This window comes from Hemiscyllium ocellatum, chromosome 14 (genome assembly GCF_020745735.1).
Source record: "Hemiscyllium ocellatum isolate sHemOce1 chromosome 14, sHemOce1.pat.X.cur, whole genome shotgun sequence".
Classification (NCBI taxonomy): Eukaryota; Metazoa; Chordata; class Chondrichthyes; order Orectolobiformes; family Hemiscylliidae; genus Hemiscyllium; species Hemiscyllium ocellatum.
Window position 1 is genome coordinate 63,914,634 of NC_083414.1, and position 21,417 is coordinate 63,936,050.

At 43.4% G+C, this 21,417-nt stretch overlaps 2 protein-coding genes across 2 annotated transcripts in view; one reads left to right on the plus strand and one right to left on the minus strand.

Annotated features, from left to right (window-relative positions):
- The window catches only part of ccdc174 (coiled-coil domain containing 174), a 34,072-nt gene extending 24,539 nt beyond the window's left edge, over nt 1-9,533 (plus strand). Inside the window, exons 7-11 of the mRNA XM_060835746.1 lie at nt 1,352-1,488; nt 3,761-3,855; nt 6,633-6,786; nt 8,104-8,259; nt 8,938-9,533. Of these exons, the coding sequence (XP_060691729.1) occupies nt 1,352-1,488; nt 3,761-3,855; nt 6,633-6,786; nt 8,104-8,259; nt 8,938-9,218 (823 nt within the window). The 3' untranslated portion in view covers nt 9,219-9,533. The remainder of the gene's footprint in view (nt 1-1,351; nt 1,489-3,760; nt 3,856-6,632; nt 6,787-8,103; nt 8,260-8,937) is intronic.
- A 115-nt stretch (nt 9,534-9,648) lies between these two features.
- LOC132822396 (cullin-associated NEDD8-dissociated protein 1-like) overlaps nt 9,649-21,417 on the minus strand; it is a 41,459-nt gene continuing 29,690 nt past the window's right edge. The window contains exons 11-15 of the mRNA XM_060835745.1: nt 18,438-18,533; nt 16,712-16,881; nt 15,026-15,190; nt 14,625-14,732; nt 9,649-12,096 (exon numbers count right to left, since the gene is read on the minus strand). Of these exons, the coding sequence (XP_060691728.1) occupies nt 11,869-12,096; nt 14,625-14,732; nt 15,026-15,190; nt 16,712-16,881; nt 18,438-18,533 (767 nt within the window). The 3' untranslated portion in view covers nt 9,649-11,868. The remainder of the gene's footprint in view (nt 12,097-14,624; nt 14,733-15,025; nt 15,191-16,711; nt 16,882-18,437; nt 18,534-21,417) is intronic.

The window sequence follows — 21,417 nt, forward strand, 5'->3', positions numbered from 1 at the left end:
ACTCCCACAGCTGCCTGGACTACACCTCGTCCCACCCTGCCTCCTGTAAAAACGTCATCCCTTATTCCTAAATCCTCCACCTCCATCACATCTGTTCCCAGGAGGAGCGATTCCAGCATAGAAAATTCCAGATAACCTCCTCCTTCAAAGATCACAATTTCCTCTCCCACATGATCGACGATGCCCTCCAGCGCATCTCCTCCACTTTCTGCACCTCCTTCCTTGAACCTCACCCCTCCAGTCGCAACAAGGGCAGAACCCTCAGTCCTCACCTTTTACTCCCTCACCCTTTGTATACATCACACCATCTTCCGTCACTTCTGCCATCTACAACAGACCCCACTGCCAGAGATATATTTCACTTCCCACCCCCTATCAGTGTTCCAGAGAGATCATTCCCTCTGCCACTCCCACGTCAGGTCCACGCCCCCCACCAGCCCACACTCCCCTCCCGGCACCTTCCCCTGCCACCGCAAGAAGTGCAAAACCTGTACCCACACCTCCCTCCTCCCCTCCGTCCAAGGATCCTTCCACATCCAACAGAAATTTACCTGTACCAAAGTCATCTAGTGCACCCACTGTATCCGGTGTAGTCTCCTCGACATCAGGGAGACAGGACACCAACTTGCGGATCGTTTCGGAGAACACCTCTGGGACGCCCGCACCCACCAACCCACTGCCCCGTGGCTGAACGGTTCAATTCCCCCTCCTACTCCACGAAGAACATGTCAGTCCTGGGCCGCCTCCACCACCAAACCCTAACCACCTGACACCTAGAGGAAGAAATCCTCATGCTCTACCTTGGGACCCTGCAACCACACGGGATTAATGTGGATTTCACCAGTTTCCTCAGTTCCCCCTCCCCCCACCTTATCCCAGTCCCAGGCCTCCAACTTGGCACCACCCTCTTGACCTGTCCGTCAACATTCCCATCTATCCGGTCCACCCTCCACTCTGACCTATCACCTTCTCCCCCCACCTTCATCTACCCTATCCCATTCCCAGCTACCTTCTCCCCTGTTATCTCTCAGCCCCCAAGCCCACGAGCCTCATTCCTGATGAAGAGCTTATACCTGAAACATCGATTCTCCTGCTCCTCTGATGCTGCCTGACCTGCCCTGCTTTTCCAGCACCACTCTCTCAACTCTGATCTGCAGCATCTGCAGTCCTCACTTTCTCTAACCTATCACTGTGTCTAGATTGGCATCATCATCAATTGTGACTTGGTAATTAATAACAAAACCAAACTGAAGCTGTCCCGCTCCTGCTTGTTAGGTTGTGAGCACTGTCCTGTCACACTGTAACTGTTGGGGTTAATATGGGTCTCAGCGATGGCTTGAACTGTTCACAGACAGGAAGTGGAAAAGAAAACGTTGCTTTCTGAAGACATGAGAAGGGAGCTTCAGCGGCAGCAGTGGGAAAGAGAGGAAGAGGAGGCACTGAACAGACCAATTGGACCAGTGCACTATGAGGACATCCGTCAAAATGGTATCAATTCCATCCCGTACTGTACGGTTAAAGTATCTTTTGAAGTGTTCCCTTACTAGGGTTAGATTAAGTTAAAAATCACACAACACCAGGTTATAGTCCAACAGGTTTAATTGGAAGTACTAGCTTTCGGAGTGCTGGTCCTTCATCAGGTAGCTGTGGAACAGGATCATAAGACACAGAATTTATAGCAAAAGATCACATTGTCGTACAACTGATGCGATATTTTGAACAAACCTAGATTGTTGTTAAGTCTTTCATCTGTAGAATGGGTTGCAGGTTTAGATTCATTAAGATGTAAATCCCAGAACTACTTTTAAATCACATTCCCGCAATAACTTAAGGTTTTATAACAAAAGATGGCATCTCAGCTCAAACAATGCCTTAAAGGTGTGAGGTTAGAGTCTGTCCGCATCCCAATCTTGAGCCAGACTGGTTCTATTTCCAAAGTAGGAATTTATAAAATGTTACATGGATTTACTGCCTGCATTGACTGCTAACAGATTGTGTGCCTTTTGAACAAAATAGAATATACCTGCAAATACAAATTCACCCCATCGACGTGAGTGTGTGTGTGAGTGTGTGTGTGTTGGGGAGGGGGTAGAATGAGAGTGTGTGTTTGTGTGTGTGCGTGCAGAATTGTATTTGCATAAACATTCTACTTTGTTCAAAATGCACACAGTCTGTAGGCAGTCAATCCATATGACATTTTATAAATTCCTACTTTGAAAATAGAACCAGTCTGATTCAAGATGGGGATACAGACAGACTCTAACTTCACACCTTTAATGCGTTGTCTGAGCTGAGCGGTCATCTTTTGTTATAAAACCTTAAGTTATCTTGGGAATGTGACTGGAAAGATGTTCTGAGATTTACATATTAATGAACCGAAGCCTGCAACCCATTCTAAAAGATGAAACACTTCACATCAGTCTAGGTTTGTTCAGTATATTATTTGAGTTGCATGATCCTGAGATCTTTTGCTATACATTCTGTCTTATGATTCTGTTCCACAGCTACATGATGAAGGAGCAGCGGTCCGAAAGCTAGTGCTTCCAAATAAATGTGTTGGACCATAACCTGGTGTTGTGCGATTTTTAACTTGGACCACCCCAGTCCAACACCGGTACCTCCTGTGTTAGGGTCAGATTGTCACATGCAGGATCTATTGTCGGGCATTTCCCCATCGCTCCTAAGTTTATTCTCCTTCTTTTGTCCTTTTCTCTGTGATTGGTACTTATGGTTAAAAAGGTTTCAATTGTCTCCCAAAATCCGCCTTTCTTGTTGTGTGAAGCTACAATGTCTGGCCCTCAGCCAGCAGGTATGGCTGGATGACGACTGACCTGGGAAAACCTGTCAAAAGCTGGAGCAAGATAGGCCCTACTGTCTCCTGGTTAAAGTCAAATTCAAGAGGCCCCCCCTTGCAATTCGGCCTTCAACCCTTTCAGTTTGATGTCTCGTCGGGTCGCTGCTCAAATTCCTTCCTGCTTTAGCCAGTTCCAAAGTTCATGGCTGGTGCAATGGCTGGAGAGCTGCAGTAAAAGCAGTTAGTTGCTCTGCCAGATTTCCCTGGTCCCTGATAATTTCATCTTTCCCGAATGTCTGCTATCTTTGGCCATTAAGCCCAGAGCCTGAATTCCAAGATTGCTTTTTCTAAGCGGTTGCGCATCCCATTTTCCATCCAATAAACGTGGTCACGCTCTGTCATTAACCTTGAGCAAGATGGGAACTACACACAGCCTACTGACGAGTCTCCCTGATTCTCCCCTGCCCTGCATCCCGTGGTTGTTAATGAAAGAGCATCAGATAGTTCACAATCTAGAGTTCTTTCACTTAGAGTCACAAAGATGTACAGCATGGAAACAGGCTAACTCCTCGGATGCTGCCTGAACTGCTGTGCTTTTCCAGCACCACTCTAATCCAGAGCATGGAAACGGACCCTATGGTCCATGCCAACCAGATATTCTATGTTAACCTAGTCCCATTTTCTAGCATTTGGCCCATACCCCTCTAGATCCACAAGAAGAGCCTGAAAAGTAAATGTAACTTTGGAAACCCGTTTCTCCTCGTTAAAGGCGAAAAAGTTGTACAGTGTACTGTTTGCAGCTAGAGTTTGCATCATTAGGGCACCATTTACCCAAAAGAGATAGGGCAATGGATTGGTGGCCCAATCTGTCACCAGAAATGTGAGTCTGAAGTGTATGGAGAAACTAATCTTGAAAGTTGCTTGCTGATAAAGCTGTTCTGATGGGATGACCTTACTGTGTTACAGAGGCCCGAGAGCTGGGTGTAGGTTATTTTGCCTTTGCTCGTGATGAAAGTGCCAGGAAGAAGCAGATCGAAACCCTTGACATGCTGAGAGAACAGGTACGTTCACATTAAGTAGTTACAACAAAGGACACTGAGTACTCTCAGTTGCTCACCACCAGCACACTGACAGTGGTGTGTATACCATCTACAAGGTGCAGTGCAGCAGCTTTCAAACTCACAATCAATACCATCTGGAAGGACAAAGGTAGCAGATACATGGGAACACCACCCACTTTGCTTCCTTTCCTAGTGACTTACCAAGCTGGCTAAATATAATTATCATTCCTTCACTTCACTGACTCAATCCAAAAAGCTATCTAAAAGCTACCTGTGGGCACTAGCCACCTGCTGCATGGTGAGCAGTGATTCCAGAAGACAGCCTTCTCAAAGATAGTTAAAAAAATGAGCAGTGACATCTGGCCTAGCCAGTGATACCACATCCTTGGACCGAATTTCATATAAACGGGCTGGCTAAGGATATGATTAGCTGAGCCATACAGTCCTGGTGCACTGGGCTTGTCGGGGATCTGTGAACATCAGATTGTCCTATAAGAGGCGTGTTGCAAGAAGGTAGAGGTGACTACTGTGAAAATTGTGACTTACAAGAATGGTTTGGGTGGATGGGAGAAATCAGCAAAGAGTAGGGGAAGGCGTATGTTGGATATAACCCGCACAATGCCCCATGGATTCATAACGCATGAGCTGGGAGCAAAAGTAGACCATTCAACCCCTCAAGCCTACTCCGTCTCGCAAAACGATCGTGGCTGATCTCATCTCTGCCTCAACTCCACTGTCCTACCTGCTCTCCATAACCCTTCAACCCATTGCTCATCAATAATTTGTCCAGTTCCTGCTTAAATTTACTCAGTGTCCCAGCATCTACCGCACTCTTGGGTAGTGAATCCCATAGATTCGTGACCCTGTGAGAGAAGCAATGTTACAGTTCCTTGCTTCCAGGTATATAAGTGACTTGGGTACATTCACAGGGAGGGGTGATGTCAAAGGTTGGGGTGATATCAATTTTGGCAGACAACTGAGGATTACTTCAGAAAAATATTTACTAACTGAGGATTACTTCAGAAAAATATTTACTAATTAACTCAGGACATTCAGGGCCGCAAAAGATTTTCAGGAGAAGTCCTGAAATGAAGTGAGCCCTAAATGAACAGAAGGCAGCAGATCTTAGTGAGCAGATACCTAGATCTTAAAAGATGGAAGTGCAGGTAAAAGCAGCCATGAAATTGACAGAGTACCAAATAGTAATCTATGCACTTTATCATTTTAATGCAATTTTATTGAATATGAAAAGGTCATACATTTATACAAGATATTTGTGGGCGGCATGGTGGCACAGTGGTTAGCACTGCTGCCTCACAGCGCCTGAGACCCGGGTTCAATTCCTGACTCAGGCGACTGACTGTGTGGAGTTTGCACGTTCTCCCCGTGTCTGTGTGGGTTTCCTCCCACAGTCCAAAGATGTGCGGGTCAGGTGAATTGGCCATGCTAAATTGCCCGTAGTGTTAGGTAAGGGGTAAATGTAGGGGTATGGGTGGGTTGCGCTTCGGCGGGTCGGTGTGGACTTGTTGGGCCGAAGGGCCTGTTTCCACACTGTAAGTCTAATCTAATGAGTGATGCTGTAGTTGGAGCACTGTTATAGAAAGAATGTTAAAGTCATGCTGAAGGTAGAGTGAACATTATGATGGAAGTTCTGGGTTAACTTGCTAATCTGTGCTGGAATATTTAGGTTACTGCTAGCCTCATGACCTTTAAGTCAAGGAGAGTACATTCTAACCCTGGTCTGATTACTGTCAGTTCAGCATGTAGTGGAAAGCAAGCACATGTGGGTGTTTGGTGAGAGTAATTCCAAGCTCAACAGACACCGGCAAGTTAGCTGTCTACATGAAGATATGACTTGGTTAGAAGTGCTATGTTGTTTCAAAGTATGGTAGACTATATAAGACTTGAGTATGTTACAGTACTGTTTCTCTAAAGGCCTGTGATCCATCATGGCAATTTGGATCAAATCTTCGAAAAAAAAATTAAATCAAAGGCCAGTATTAGGAGAAGTGCCCATGAGAGATTGTCTTTTTACATTAGGGAAGTGTGTTCTCCCTATCTGGTGTGGTCCCGCACCAACGTGATTGACTTTTAACTGTGCTCTGCAAGTCACTTTTCGATGAGTTTGATAAGGGAACTTATGAATGGGTTTTGAGTTGTGTGGGAACTATAATTATATTTCAATTGACTTCATCAGAAAAAAAAAGGATTAGAAACTGAAAAATAAAATTTCCTGGAGCGTAGTTGGACTTCCCTAGATGAGATGGGCTCACAGTTGCTCAGCTGGGGACCGTCTGACCAAACCAGAATAGTGTTTATTTTTCCACTATTGAAACTTAATCATAAATTTTGGAAAAATAAATGGGGACACCATGCAATTGAGTACAATAATGGACTCTAACCATAATAAAGAAACTGATCAGCGCACTAGCTGAAGAGTGTATGCTGCAGCGAATGTGCTGATCCTCCATTCCTAGCATTACATATGCAATCACTGCTATTGAATAAAAGCTGGTGAGCAGTAATCTTGCTTTTGTCTTTTCCATTCCAATGAAGGACTGCTACTTCACATCCTACCTTGTGGTATTTGAGGTCAGCAACGAGGGTTGCGACAGGTCCTGCCTTATAGAGAAGCTGTTGTTCCCAAGGGGAGATGAGGGTGTGAAGGACCAGGCCATGGCAGTACCACTCGAGTGCACAAGAGTTCAAATTAGCTGTTTTGTTGCTGACAAACTCCAGTGAGATTCGTGGTGGCTGAGTTTTGTTTTCTATCGCAGACGATGGGTCAAAGGACCAAACGAGAGAAACTGAAAGAGAAGCGCAAAGCCATGTTGAATGCCCGCTTGGCGAAGGTTCGGCAGAGGAAGATGAAGAAGTTGCAAGGTGATGGGATTGAAGACGCTATGGAGCTGCCAGAGCAGAATGAAACAGGTGTGAGCAAACCTTTTGTTTGGGCAAGGCCCAGGAAATGGGACAAGTGGAAGATTGCTGGGACACAAACAAACATTTCCATCTTTAATTTGTATATACCAGTTCCTTATTGTCTGCAGGCAATTGGTGCATGGACTTAAGAGTCATAGAGATGTACAGCACAAAGAGACCCTTCAGTCCAACTCATCTTTGCTGATCAGATATGGGACCCATTTGCCCCATATCCCTGTAAACCCTTCCTATTCATATATCCTCCAGATACCTTTTAAATGTTGTAATTGTACCAGTCTCCACCACTTTTTCTGACTGAAATACTTGAATTCAATGTTTGTGAGAAGATTCGTAGTTTGGGTGCTCGTTGTTGTGGTTCTGTTCGCCGAGCTGGGAATTTGTGTTGCAGACGTTTCATCCCCTGTCTAGGTGACATCCTCAGTGCTTGGGAGCCTCCTGTGAAGCGCTTCTGTGATGTTTCCTCCAGCATTTATAGTGATTTGTATCTGCCGCTTCGGGTTGTCATTTCCAGCTGTCCGCTGCAGTGGTCGGTATATTGGGTCCAGGTCGATGTGCTTATTGATTGAATCTGTGGATGAGTGCCATGCCTCTAGGAATTCCCTGGCTGTTCTCTGTTTGGCTTGTCCTATAATAGTAGTGTTGTCTATTATTACTATACCTTGTCAGATACTTGTAAATGGTGCAGGAGTTAGGGAGAAAAAACTTAATTTTTAAATTGAAATTCAAACATACAGCTTAGATTTTGTATCATTAGATGAGCATAAGCTTCAGGATGTTTCTAAATTCTATGTATGAGGTATTAGACAGTGTAAATATAGCTAGTATCCATCAATGGGTTGCTGATTACGTACTGCAATAAAATTAAAAAGTTATTTCTAATTATATTTCAGCTGCCTTACTTACTTACAAACAGGTTTTCAAATGGAATTTCCTTTCTTACATATATTAGCCCAGCCATGGAGAATAGACTGGAATCCTTCAGGCCCGCTCAGTGACTCAATGGGAAGTTATCCAAGTGACAGTTGGGGGTGACTTGTCATTCTGATCTTTGTCCTCTTTCGTCCCCCCCGACACTTTTGGACATAATGGAGAAAGGGTCAGTTCGGTGTTGTTTTCCTGCATGAAATTCTGCACAATATTGTTCAGGCCCACAGGATGTATGTTTTAAAAGATGTAGCTGAAGTGTTGAAAAGGTTTGTTGCAGACCAGTAAGAATAGAGAACGTCAGAACCACCATTTGGCCTTTCCAGTGTAAATCCTGAATACAATACTCATGTCCTGTATGTGATCTCTTTTCTTGTACAGATGATGATACTGAGGCATCGATCTCCATGCCGGTAGAACCAAGTGTTACACAGATTGAAGTGACCTCTACAAAGAATAAGGTGGAGGTCATTACACAGGAGCGGAAGGACACAAAACCTGGTGTGCCACACATCCGGGAATGGGACAAAGGGAAAGGTAACCAAGCCCCTCTCCATCAGATACCTATCTAGTTATCTTCCTCTATCGGAAATTGCAGGAGTTTAAATTGTTCTTTAAAGATCAGTGTTGGAGGGTAGTAGGGGAATCATCACTGTTTTTCTGGCTTCTCATTTTTATGAAGTTGCTAGCTGCTGGGTAAGCACGGACCAATACAGAACAAGATGAGTGTGCACATAGTAAGGAGGATGTAAAGAGGCTTCAGGGCAACTTAAGACAAGTGGAGTGAGTGGCAGGTGCAATACAAGTATGATAAGGGTGAAGCTGTTCACTTGGGTGGATGGCAGAATGTAATTTAAATAGTAACCGATTGGGAAATGCTGATGCACAAGGACACTCCGATCTCTTGGTAAACTGGTTACTGAAAGCAAGTGCAACATGCAGTTAGGAAGGCGTTCTTTACTTAAAGGGGTGGTGAACCTGTGGAACTCTACCGTAGAAGGCCAAGGAGGCAAAGTCACAATATATTTAAAATGTCAAAATTATCTTTCTTGAAGACATCAAGGGATATGGGGACAAACTAAGTGAAGGCATTAAGAGGATCAGCCACGATTATATTGAAGGGCCAAATAGCCTAGTCCTGCTCCTAGTTTCTACAACCATTTTCAGGATGATTAACATTTAATTGATCATATATTTCACATTAAATCATTGCAGAGCTACTGTTTGGACATTGGTCTGGGAATCGGCCGGATCCCAGTGATGAAAGGCTACCAGAGTTTGCACCACCTTCGGAGTATTATAGTGGGCTGAAGAAGTCAAGTAACTATAGAGACTGGCAGAAGGGACAGCCCAGATATTCCTACCAGCAAACTCCACCTGATGAGGGACAGCAGTATACAAATGCGGTAAAGTCACAAGCCAATGTGGAACCGAATCAGTCAGCAAGAATCGGCTCCCTGGAGGATATGCTGGCTTATTACAAACATTCAACCTAAGCCCTGCTGAACAGCCTGGAGCCTGTACCCTTCACCTGGCTGTCACAACTTGCAGATCGGATTAAAATCTCTTTTCCATGCTGGATTGATTGCTTTTGTTGAAATTATCAATCCCTTCACAATTTTCAAATGATGGGACTTCTCTGGCCTGGGACATTTAATCTCATTAGTAAATGCTGGCTCAAGGCTGTCAAAGTTCCATCTGGTTTTCTAACAATGTCAGAATGATGCTGGTATCAAAGAGTGTACCCCTGAGGACCTGGTTTATCTTTGACATTCATGGCTACCAGCAGAAAATAAATATTACCAGACTGACCTGCTTACGTGGAGCCATTTTATCACTGCTGCAGTGTATTAAACAGGTCAGCTCTAGCAGTGATCACCCCGATCAGAGGCACATACAACACACGAGAGCACTGCACACAAAGGACCCTGTGCTTCAACCTTTATTTTTATAATACCACTTGCTCCAAAATATTCTTGAACTTTATTAATATAACACTCCATATTGACAATTGCCTTTGACTTTTTTTTTAAAAAACTGGAGAAGTTGCAGATGAGTCACTATAATTGTTTTCTGTGGCAGTTTTCCAGTGCACTTTGTATCTGATCAGGTTCAAAAAAAATTTATAGCTTGCAAACCATTTAAGTCATCTTATATTTTAAGCTGAGAGATCCAAGATATCACCAGACAGATTTAGTGACACTTGATCTAAACCAGTGCTTGATGAGCAGCCAATACTTCAACTGGGTAAAAGATCACACTGCCAACACAATTCAGTGCATGTGACAGCTGCCATAGTATTAATATAGTGACACTAGATGCCAGTAGCACATTTGATAACTAGTGGGTGATATATTTACAAGCTGTGCTGGAGACATCTCAGTGTTGATCATCATCACTGCATCCAATCCCTCCCGGTTTTGTTAAACTCTAAATCCAATACTGACAAGTACCTGAAAATTTACATGAGGATCCTAGGTAGGCTACTTCACCTCCAAACCCAGGGCTAACAGTGCATTTCAGTGAATGGACTTGGTCCAATTGACTGAAGTTATTTCTTTAAGCTTAAAGGTAGAGCAAGATGCAATAGCCAAAATAGCTGTGCCGGAGAAGAGTATGCACATGCTTTAAGTGTAGTCTGTATTGGCACTGAGTGAAGTTCAATGCAGATGATTAGGATGGCGGAGAACATCAATCAGCAGTTCACAATTTCAAATTAATGAACTGCTCCCACACAGTAAAACAAAATGCTTTGAAACCAATTTAATTTTCCTCAAATGGTGGAATCTGTAAGAATTAAATCTCACCTAACAGCGATAAGCACATTCGGTTCAAATAATCCTTACTAGAAGTGGGGGAAAAAAAAAGGTCCCTGGCTTCGGGGACACCTCAGTGGATCAGGGATTAAGAGGCAGGTTTATGGAAGGAAACAGTAGTGAGCACCAAGGTTCGTTTCTCCCAGGCCAACATCTAGTTACATATGCCTTCAAATTCACTTCATCCTCTATTAAAATCAAAAGTGAGAATACACCTCAGAGCAAGAAGAGAGTTTTGTTTGGGATAAGGGATGCAAACAGATGAGGAAGTCTATACATCCGTTCCTTAAATATACTTTCCCAGTGGGCAGTACATGGCTGGAAAAATAGAAGATGGCCTAGATACCTTCAATTAACTTTAAATGACCGAGACCGAGAGAAACAAACTGTGGAACCTGGTGACAATATTATGTTACCGTGTAGCAACAATAACACATAGGGTTCAAACTGGGGCCAGATGGATAATTGAATAAATCTTGCACTAACATCCCAGGAAAATCCATGGTAGTAGTACTCCCAGCTCCAGGTGCCTGAAAGCACTCAGGATTTTCCTAAGTGACCAAAGACACCAAAAATAAGATTTATCCATACAGAACAGCAACAGTCAAGTTGCATGTTAGATGGACTACTATCACTGCACTTAGTTATTGTTACTCAAGGTCAGTTACAAATTAATATGATTCTTGTTCTATCATCTCGTTTTATTCACCACATTATACATTTTTTTCCTCACCCACACTTCTTGTCCTGTCTTTTTAAAATTTGAACATCCTTTGGTGCTGGCAGTCCAATACTTGGACCTTTTAGGTTGTAGAATCGACTTGCTATCCAGTGGGAGATCATGCACTGATAGTTTTGAAATTCTTCTTTGGTTAGGGCCATAAGGTCACCAGTACATTTGCCAACCTTATTCTGTGGCTCATGTGGCAATTACTTGAGCGATGCTACATAAGACCATACAATCTCTCCTTCCTTCCTTCCCTTCCCCACCATGTACACACTGCGCAGCCTTCTTTCTTCCTAAAGGGACAGGGCTGAGGGAAGCAAATCTGAGTACAACTATCAGTCACCCTCGAGATCCCCAACATTCTACTACAGTAGCTGGGTGATGGGTAGAGGGGATACTATATGGACCATTTAGAGAGCATTAATATCCTTGAAACAAAAGTCATGCAAAGGCAACACAGACAGCCAAACCATAATATCAGCCATTATGCTGATAGGGGCTGCAACAGAAAAAAGAAATCCAAATGGCAAGATATAAATAATATTTCACACAGGAGTTAGTTATGAAGCCAAAGCATCTTTAGATCCTTTTGGTTTGTACGTTTTAGCTGAAGTCCATTGTCTCTGTACTACTCGCCGATATGTTGTCTTTCTGGATGCTTTCGAAAATAGCTGCCATCTCAGGGTTAGACCGAATCTGGGACTGGAACTCTGCCATCAGTGCACTCTTCTCAGCCTCTGGGATAGTCAGTAAGGCTGCTACTGCCCTCATCGCTGAGCGCTTCAGCTCGTCTTGTTTCTCAAATTCCTGTTTCACTGAGTTAGCCTTTACCTGCAAGAGGACACAACACAGCATGAGACCCTTCCCTCTCAGGTGGGCCCTGGTAATGTGGGCTTAACAATATGCAGAAATGCAGCCAAGCAGAAATCAAATCGAGGTCATATCAAACTTACACAAGCCGCTGGTTAGGCTACAGTTCAACATAATTCCAGTTTTGTTCCACTTTCCTTTGGGAAAGACTTCAAGGAAGTGAGAGATGCGAAGGAAATGAGACTAACATTGTCAAGAGACATATCAACCATACTTATTTTTCACAACAACCAGACATCTCAAAAGTATCTAAATGAGAAGCAGTGCCTTTATCCAGAGAGTGGTGAACCTGTGGAATTCATTACTAGAGAAAGTGGAGGTCAAAACATTGAATTTTTTTCAAGGAGTTAGATATAGTTCTTCGGTCTAAATGGACAAAGGGTATGGAGGAGCGATCAGCCATTATCATGCTGAATGGTGCAGCAGGCCCGAGGGCTTGAATAACCCACCCCTGCCCTTGTATGTCTCTGGGGCTTGCTCATGTGACTGAAAAGGAATATCAGCCATCAATATTGAGGTGACAGGTGACACTGTGGACAAAGATGGCACAATTGAGAGAATGGAAGAGAGTCCATACAGCAAGATAATTGTTGTTGTTTATGTAGGAGTTACAGTCAATTGGCTCATAGTAAACCTTGGTTCTGAACTTGGGAGGTCTGTAAGAAGAGTCATATTGGATGTGAAATGTTAACACTGTTCCACAAACACTGCCAGACCTGCTGAGTTTCCCTCGCAGTTCTGATTTTTAAATTCATACATATTTATTGATAAGTTTATCTTCAGAAATAGAGACCAAAAAGTTGAGAAAGTGAAGAGGAGGAGAAAGATCATGTAAAATCAAGGAAATGGTGAAAATTTGGGAGTGAAACTGATTGAATTTTCCAGTTCAGATCGAAAGCTAAAAGCATTCCCTTCACTAAATTGGATACTCTATGACGAGGTATGAGGGGGGACCTGATCGAATGAAACAACTCCAGTAGCTGTTCCCATACAGATTCCTACATCACCCATCATAAAAGATGTGAGTAAAATTAAAGAACAAATTGCTCAAAAAATGAATAAGTTCAGCCAAGATGGAGCAAAGTGGTGGTGGATGGGACTAGGTGGGGTAGCAGTGGAGATTTATACCAGATAACCCTGGTGGGGACAGGAGTGTAAGCAGGATTGAGCATCGACAGAGATACTTAGGGACAGGTGGCCAAGGACTAAGCAAGAGCAGAGAAAATAAAGATGTAATGAAACAAAACAAAGTTGGAGAGAAAGTGGAGTTTATATAAAGTCCAGTCACCATTCTTCAATTGCAGGAAAAAACAGGCTTAAAAAAAGTCTTTTGGGCAGTGTTTTCTGTGGATCTTAGGAGAGCACAAGTAACAGGCTGTACTGGGTTAAGGAACAATAAGGAAGGGAGTTCTTGGAAGGCGGTGAAAATGAAGTAACTTGAGAATCATTGTCCAATAAGAGGTAGGAGTTGATGCCAAGAGTGGACGCGCCCTTGTAGATGTTATCATTGAATTACAGCTGATGAGTCAAGAAGTGGAAATGTATGGAAAACAGTGAGAGAGGAACAGCAAGATTTTTGAACTGGCTACCTTTTGTGTACATTGTAACAAAAGAGGAAAACGTAGAATTAAGAAAGGGGATTCAGCACATTTACCACACTCACTTCTTCCTTTTTCTGACCCTCTAACCTGGGTGGGGAGAGCAGTTTATGAAGATTCAAATCCATCAAGATGGTTGGTAGCCAATTATTCACATGGACATTACATTATTCCTTTGCAGCAATTAACTAACTTTCTGATCCCTGATGCTGCCGTACTGTTTACATAGCACAAGCCAGAATAGTCTCCACCCACAGGAACAAGTTACTGTAGACTCTGGAATCTATCCTGAAAACAACAAATGCTGGAGATCACAGCCAGTCAGACAGCATCCAAAGAGAGAGAGCAAGCTGACATGGGGTCCAGATGACTCTTTGTCAAAATGTTAGCTTGCGCAAGACCCATGGGATCTCCGGCATTTGCCGTTTTCGATAGTCTCCGCCCCACCTTGATGAGGACAGCTCTAGACTCCCAAGGACAAAGCAGCTCACTTGACTGGGCCCTCATCCATCATTTTCAACAGTTTCTCCCTCCACCATCGTCAAGCCAGCATTAGGTACCATCGATAAGATGCACTGCAGCAAGGCCCCTCCAACAGATCAAGGATCACAAATGCAGGACCATCGCCACCTACAAGTTCCCTCCCAAACCACACCATCCTGACTAACATAACACTTTTCTTTGACTGTCACCTGGTCAGTAACCTGTGGCACCAGTCTTACTGCATTGTGCGCACTTAAAATGATATATGCTGCAGTGGTTCAAGGTGGGTGCTCACAACACCCTTCAAAAGGGTAGTTAGAGGGGGGAGGGGGGGTGGGAGGGGGGAGAAGAAACATTGGCCTTGTCAGCAATACCTTAATGCCATGATATAAAAATTGAAGAACTCACCTTGGTAGTGCAGGTTGCACGCAGGGGTTCCACCAACCTGTCTAACCTCTGAAGCACTGCACTGGGGGTAACAGTTGATAACCGTGCTAACATGATGAAAGTCAGCATCTGCAAAACAGGGAGAAGAGCAGAGCTACTTTAGAAGGAATGAGAAATAGACATTCAGATTAGTGGGTCGTGCAGGACTGAGAGATGGACTGTGGTGTCAGAGCAGTCAGTCAGGCTGGCTGCACTTGCATATCTGCTATTCCAGTACAAACTCAGCAGAGAACAAGAGACCGCCCCCATCTAGCCATCACTGAGCAGACCAGGCCCTGATCCCTGCCCACCTGTTACCACGACACGGTCCACTACCCTGCCCACCCACACAGGAGTACACATTTTTGGATAAGCGCATTCACCTTGATATCATAGTGATCCTTTAATCCATCTTCCACGTGGTTGAGAAATTCAAAAATGTCCAGCCTATCAAGGCAGCTATCCAGCAGAGTATACATGCATTCAAATGCAGCTTTCCGAATGTCAAGCCCATCATCTACCGTGTGCTTGAAAGGTCCCATTTCTACCTGGGGAAGAAACCGAGATCAGTCAAATTAGTGAGACACTATAATAGGAAACAAATCTACATTTTATTGCTGACTACTCCTAATAAAGTTAATGGTTTGGAAATAATACAATAGGTGCAACATTTACAAAATTAAATTACCACAAACTTAAACGTGGAAAAATTACACACATGACTGGATTTGTGCCCATTGGTGATAGGGGCCTTGGGATATAATGTACAAGTTCAAAATCAAGGACAGAGTAAAAACACCAATCATCTCTCTGTTACACTGCCCAGGGATTAACTATGCTGATAACAGTGGGAAAGCAGAAGTGATTCAACTAAGTAATTTTTCAACCTCTTCCCAATACCGTATTGATGAGCCATCAGGAGGGACTCTGAACATAGAACAGCACAGCACAGGCCCTTCAGCCCTCAATGTTGTGCCAGCCTTTTATCCAACTCTAAGATCAGACTAACCTACACACCCTTCATTGTATTAACTTCCATGTGTCTATCCAAGAGTCGTTTAAAATGTCTCTAATGTCTCTGACTACTATCACAGCTGGCAGTGCATTTCACGCACCCACCACTCTGTGTGTAAAGAACCTACCTCTGACATCACCCCTAAACCTTCCTCCAATCACCTTCAAATTATGCTCCCTTGTGATAGACATTTCTGCCCTGGGCAAAGTCTCTGGCATCCCATTCTATTAATGCCTCTCACCATCTTGTACACCTCTATGAAGTCACCTCTCACCCTTCTTCACTCCCCAACAAAAAAAAGCCTAGCTCCCTCAACTTTTCTTAAGACATGCCCTCCAGACCAGGCAACATCCTGGTAAATCGCCTCTGCACCCTCTCTAAAGCTTCCACATCCTTCCTATCACGAGGCGATCAGAGCTGAACACAATATTCCAAGTGTGGTCTAACCAGGGCTTTATAGAGCTGCAACACAACCTCACAGCTCTTAATCTCAATCCCCATGCTAATAAAGCCAACACCCCATACACCTTCTTAACAACCCAACAACATGGGTGGCAGCTTTGAAGGATCCAAGGATGTGGACCCCAAGATCCCTCTGTACCTCCACACTGCCAAGAATCCTGTCTTTAACCCTGTATTCAAATTCAACCTTCCAAAATGAATGACTTCACACTTTTCCAGGATGAATTCCATTTGCCACTTATCAGCCCAGTTCTGCATCCTAATAACACTCCCAACTCAACTGGATTATGGGTTAAAGTTCCACTCCAGACCCACTGGGCCGACATTCCAGTGAGGCAGTGCAACACTGTCAGGAGTATAGTTTTCCAAACAAAATGTTAGCTCCACCTGCCCTGTCATTTGGAGGAATTGATGCTGTAATTCAATAAGCGTAAAGCATGGGAGTTATTTCCAGGGTCTTGGTCAACACTGACCTGATTAATGTAGCCATTATCATATGTACGTTTGATAACCACACTTGGGATAGCGAGAGGTGATGTAAATGGCTCTTTAGCTCAGCCTTGGTTGCAATCTTGCCGCCTGATGAGCTTACCTCCCTGATGAGCTCCTTCCTGACCTTGGTTTCATTGTACAGCTGTGGAAGCACTGTCTCTAGCAAGTCTCTGATCAGGGAAGGCTTATTGTGAGCTGCACAATTGAACATCACTAAGGCAACGCGTCGGACATTGAGATCAGGATCCTGCAGGGTCCGCAAAAAGTCACCTGTAAAAATAAAAAGGGAAACGCTGGCATAATCATTCTGTTTTAAAAACGAAATAAACTGTACTCTTCCCAACAACTGATATTCCTTCTCTGCTGAGCATGGGACAAAGCAGTACCTGGGCTGGCCACTGGGTGGCAACCAACCTACCAACAGCTCTCTGATCAGTTCAAATTTCCTCAGGCCGAGACAACGGTGTGTATCTGGAACAATGCTTCACTAATGATTTTTCCTTCTGTGATCGGAGAGTGTGGTGAACCAGGACAGCGCAGAATGAAAAGGATGGGAGAGCAGGGGTTATTCAGATTGGCAGCTTTCAAGTAAAAAGCATGCACTTTTCACTGAGCTTTTCAGATCCTGATTCAGACTTGTAAACGGTGTAGTATATAATCTGTGGTGATTTAAAGGGTCATCGCAGCAGTCAACATTCAGTGAAGCTCCACAAAGTACCAGCTGGGGGGGGGGTGACACTTTGGGAAAGCCTGATCCCAAAGGAACAACCTTTGGGTTCAAACCAGAAACCAAGTCTGACTTTTGAGTGACAACTGTTTAAATAGACTGGCCACACTCAGGAAATGAAAGGCACCTCAGGCATCGGTGTCACACAAAACAGAGAACAGACAACTAGCAACAGAGACATTAGAACATTAAATCCGAGTTGTCAGAAATGACCATGTCTACCCTGTCTAATCCTATTACAATTTTATAAATTTCCACGAGATTCCCCTCGGTTTTCTAAACTCCAGTAATTATTGAACTAACCAATCCAGTCTCACTTCAAACATCAGTCTGGCAAGTCTTTGCTGCACTCCTTCCGTAGCCATAACATCAAACCTCAGGTACAGAAATGATGTTTACGCCCAATACACCACGTGTGGTCTCACCAAACCTTGCACATTTGCAGCAAGACATTCCTGACCCTATGTTTGAATCCTCTCGATATAAAGGGGAATTGCCTTCTCCACTGCCTGCTGTGGCTGGATACTTACTCTCCGTGACACCCAGGTCTTGTTGCACCTGTCCCTTTCCCAATTTATCACCAGGTAATAATCTGTGTTCCTACTTTTGCTAAAGTGGATAACCTCAAAATTTAACCACATTCTCCTTCAGCCGACATGTTTTTGCCCACTCATTCAACTTATCCAAATCACAGTGAAGCAACATCCTTACAGTTAACCCTCCCATCTACGTTTGTAACCTGCATACAACTGGAGATGTTACATTTAGTTCCCTCGTCTAAATTATTTGTATATATTCTGAATAGCTAGGGTTCAAGCATTGATCCTTGGCTGGCATTTGAAAATGGTCCCGAATTTCCCAGGGAAACCATCGAGTAGGAATCTACGTACAGCATGTGTTACATTTAGACAGTACAAGATCATTACATACTATGTATTACCGTAAGGGTGTCAGGAATCTACATACTGCATCTGTCACACATAGACAGTATAAGATCATTAGATATTATGTTTGACCACACACGTGTGTGTCAAGGACAGGGGAGCTGGCCACTGCCCTCATTCACACGCCAGAAGCCATTGCCACCGACAAGACTCACCTATGCAGCCTTTTAGCAGCGGATCAATCCCCTGTGGATGGTCTGAAATTGTAAACTTGACAGCTGTCACCACCGTACTTCGAGAGTAGGCCGAACCTGGGGGAAAAGGAATCCAAAACTTCAGCACTCAAATCAACAACTTTCTTCAAACCATGACCATTCAACCACTGCTGGCCCCAGAGTGGTCTGGAGAAAAACAATGTCCCTTTCTGAACAGTGACCCCTTCAATTTTAGCTGAATAGTTTGAGAGCCACGAACAAGCATAGGCCATTCAACCCCTCAATCCCAGTCCACCAATCACACCATATCTACAGCTCAACTTCACTTAGCTCCCTTCGCTCCATATCCCACAATAGCCCTGTTTAGGCAGATTTTAATATTGTTAATGCCAAGTGGGATTTCAATAATTCCATACAGAAAGAGAGATGACCACAAAGTGTCAGCAAGCAGATGGGTTGGGAGAGACCAAACAGCCAGAAAATACATTTGTTTTAGAAGAACTCGCACCAAGGAAGATACCAAAATATCCAGTGCCTTGAAGCAGCAACGTCACAAATTAAATTGTTGACCCTCATGCCACTGGATGCACTGAAAAGCAGTCTTGTTTATGGGTTGGGTAAAGAGACTTCAAACATGCAACATCAGAGACCACCAAGTAGTCCCAAGGGTTAAGCTATTGGTATAAAACAGCCAATGAAAACCAAGGGAGCAAATGATTCCACCAATCGCTTAACATTTGTTTCTATTTTATAACTTGGAACAAACTTCAAGAATTTTAGCAATGTTTATACATTGACATATCTTATCATCTTTTAATCAAGGGTCTCCAGGATCAAAAACAGCCTTGGCTTAAGAAACCATTATGCTCATCTTAATGTCCTTGTGTTCTTTGCTCCATCCTATCAACAAACACCCTCAAGATCAGGGACAACAGTGAGTTACTTGAGTTTTGTGACAATTCAGAAACATTTCCATCATTACTTCCTGACATAAACCTGTAAAATTACTAGATTTGATTTATCATCACCACATGTACCTACATGCAGTGAAACGTTTTGTTGTGTGCAGTACAGGCAACTCATACCATACAAAGTGGAACAGAACAGTGAGGAATAGAACGTTGCAGCTACAGAGAAGGTGCACAAAGAGCAAGATCAACATTAAATTGAGAGGGCCATTCAGAAGTCTAGTAACAGCGGGGAAGAAGCTGGTCTTGAATCTGTTGGTATGTGTGTTTAAGCTTTCGTATCTTCTGCCCGATGGCAGGGGTTGGAAGCGATTATAACCAGGGTGGGAGGTGGTTTTGATTATGTTGGCTGCCTTCCCGAGGCAGAGGGAAACACAGATGGAGTCAACGGATGACTTCATCTACAACAATTCATTAGGACTTGAATTCCATTGCACCATGGTGGGATTTGAATTCACAGACTCAGAGCTGCATGTCAGCATGACATACATGAATCTTATTGGGAGTGCTCTTACATTAATGACTTGGATGTTGAGAGAACAGCGTGAACAGCTGATGCTACAAAGCCATGGTTATTGTAAATTGTGAGAGATTGTAAAAGATTGGACAAATGCAATTCTATGTAGAAAGCAAAGCATTGCATAGTGGAAGGAGACCAAGAAAAGATTATAAATATCATTTTCAGTGCGATAGAGAGCATGCAGATCTTGTACAAATGTCGTGGTCACTCAAAGTGAAAAGCACAAGTAGACGAGGATATAAAAACAGCTTTCGAATCCTCGTTTTCTTAAAAAGACCACATGGCATAGTGCACATTGTGATTACAATCATTGCTCTCAATGTTCTTCATTAGCCCAGTTAGATCACAGTGTATAGTGCAGATGCGAGAAAAGCAATGGGAAAAATGCAGTAAGATGTATTATGAAGAAAACCTGAACAGCTGGGGCTTGTTTCACAAATAAAAGAATAATTCGACAGGTCTCCAAGATAACATGGAGTTAAATTGTAATTGATTTTCGCTGAAGTGGGCAAGAATATAACTAACAAAGTAATAAAAACAAAGGGTGGGTCAGGAATAACGTCTTCAGAGGGAGATGGCTGGCAACGGGATTTCTCTGTTACAAATCCTTGCTGGAAGCTTTGTTACAAGAAATATTCATGGTAAGAGAGCAGGGAAGCAGGATTATACAGGGTGGTTCAGATGGAGATAAACACGAGTACAAACTCGAGACAAAACTCATCTATCGGTGCTGCTCAATTCCTTGATCTTAACACACTGTTATTCCTTAACCACACACACACTCAATGCCTGTCTCCATCAATGGTGACCCACAGTAAAATTTTGCTCCCTTCAGATTAGACCTAAATTATAAATATTCTGTTTTTAGGACAGTTTGCACAAAATCTGCCAGATTTAACAAGTTTAGAAATGAGAATCGTGATTCCAACTCTTAGAGATTAGTTGATTGAGGGTTGGGACATCTTTAATTGGTAAACCAATATTATTTGGGAAGGAGAGACCTTATTAACAACAGCCGTCCGCCATATGAAAAGGATGAAAACTTGGTGCTGAGTGGTTGGGAGAAGAATGGCCTAAATTCCATCAATACACATGAAGGAACAAAGTTAAAAATCACACAACACCAGGTTATAGTCCAACAGGTTTAACTGGAAACACTAGCTTTCGGAGCGACACTCCTTCATCAAGTGGTTGTCAATCACCTGATGAAGGAGCATCGCACCGAAAGCTAGTGTGCTTCCAATTAAACCTGTTGGACTATAACCTGGTGTTGTGAGATTTTTAACTTTGTACACCCCAGTCCAACACCGGCACCTCCAAATTATGCGCGGAATGGACTTGATCCTTTTTTCAGTTTCAGTTCTATGGTATTATAATTTTGTTCCATTTTTCACTCCGTCCTCCCTTTCCAAGGTGTAGCTCATGATGGGGCCTGGTCCATTTGCCTTCGGGGCTTAAGTCTTTTGGACTCTAGAAACCATTATAACGTGCC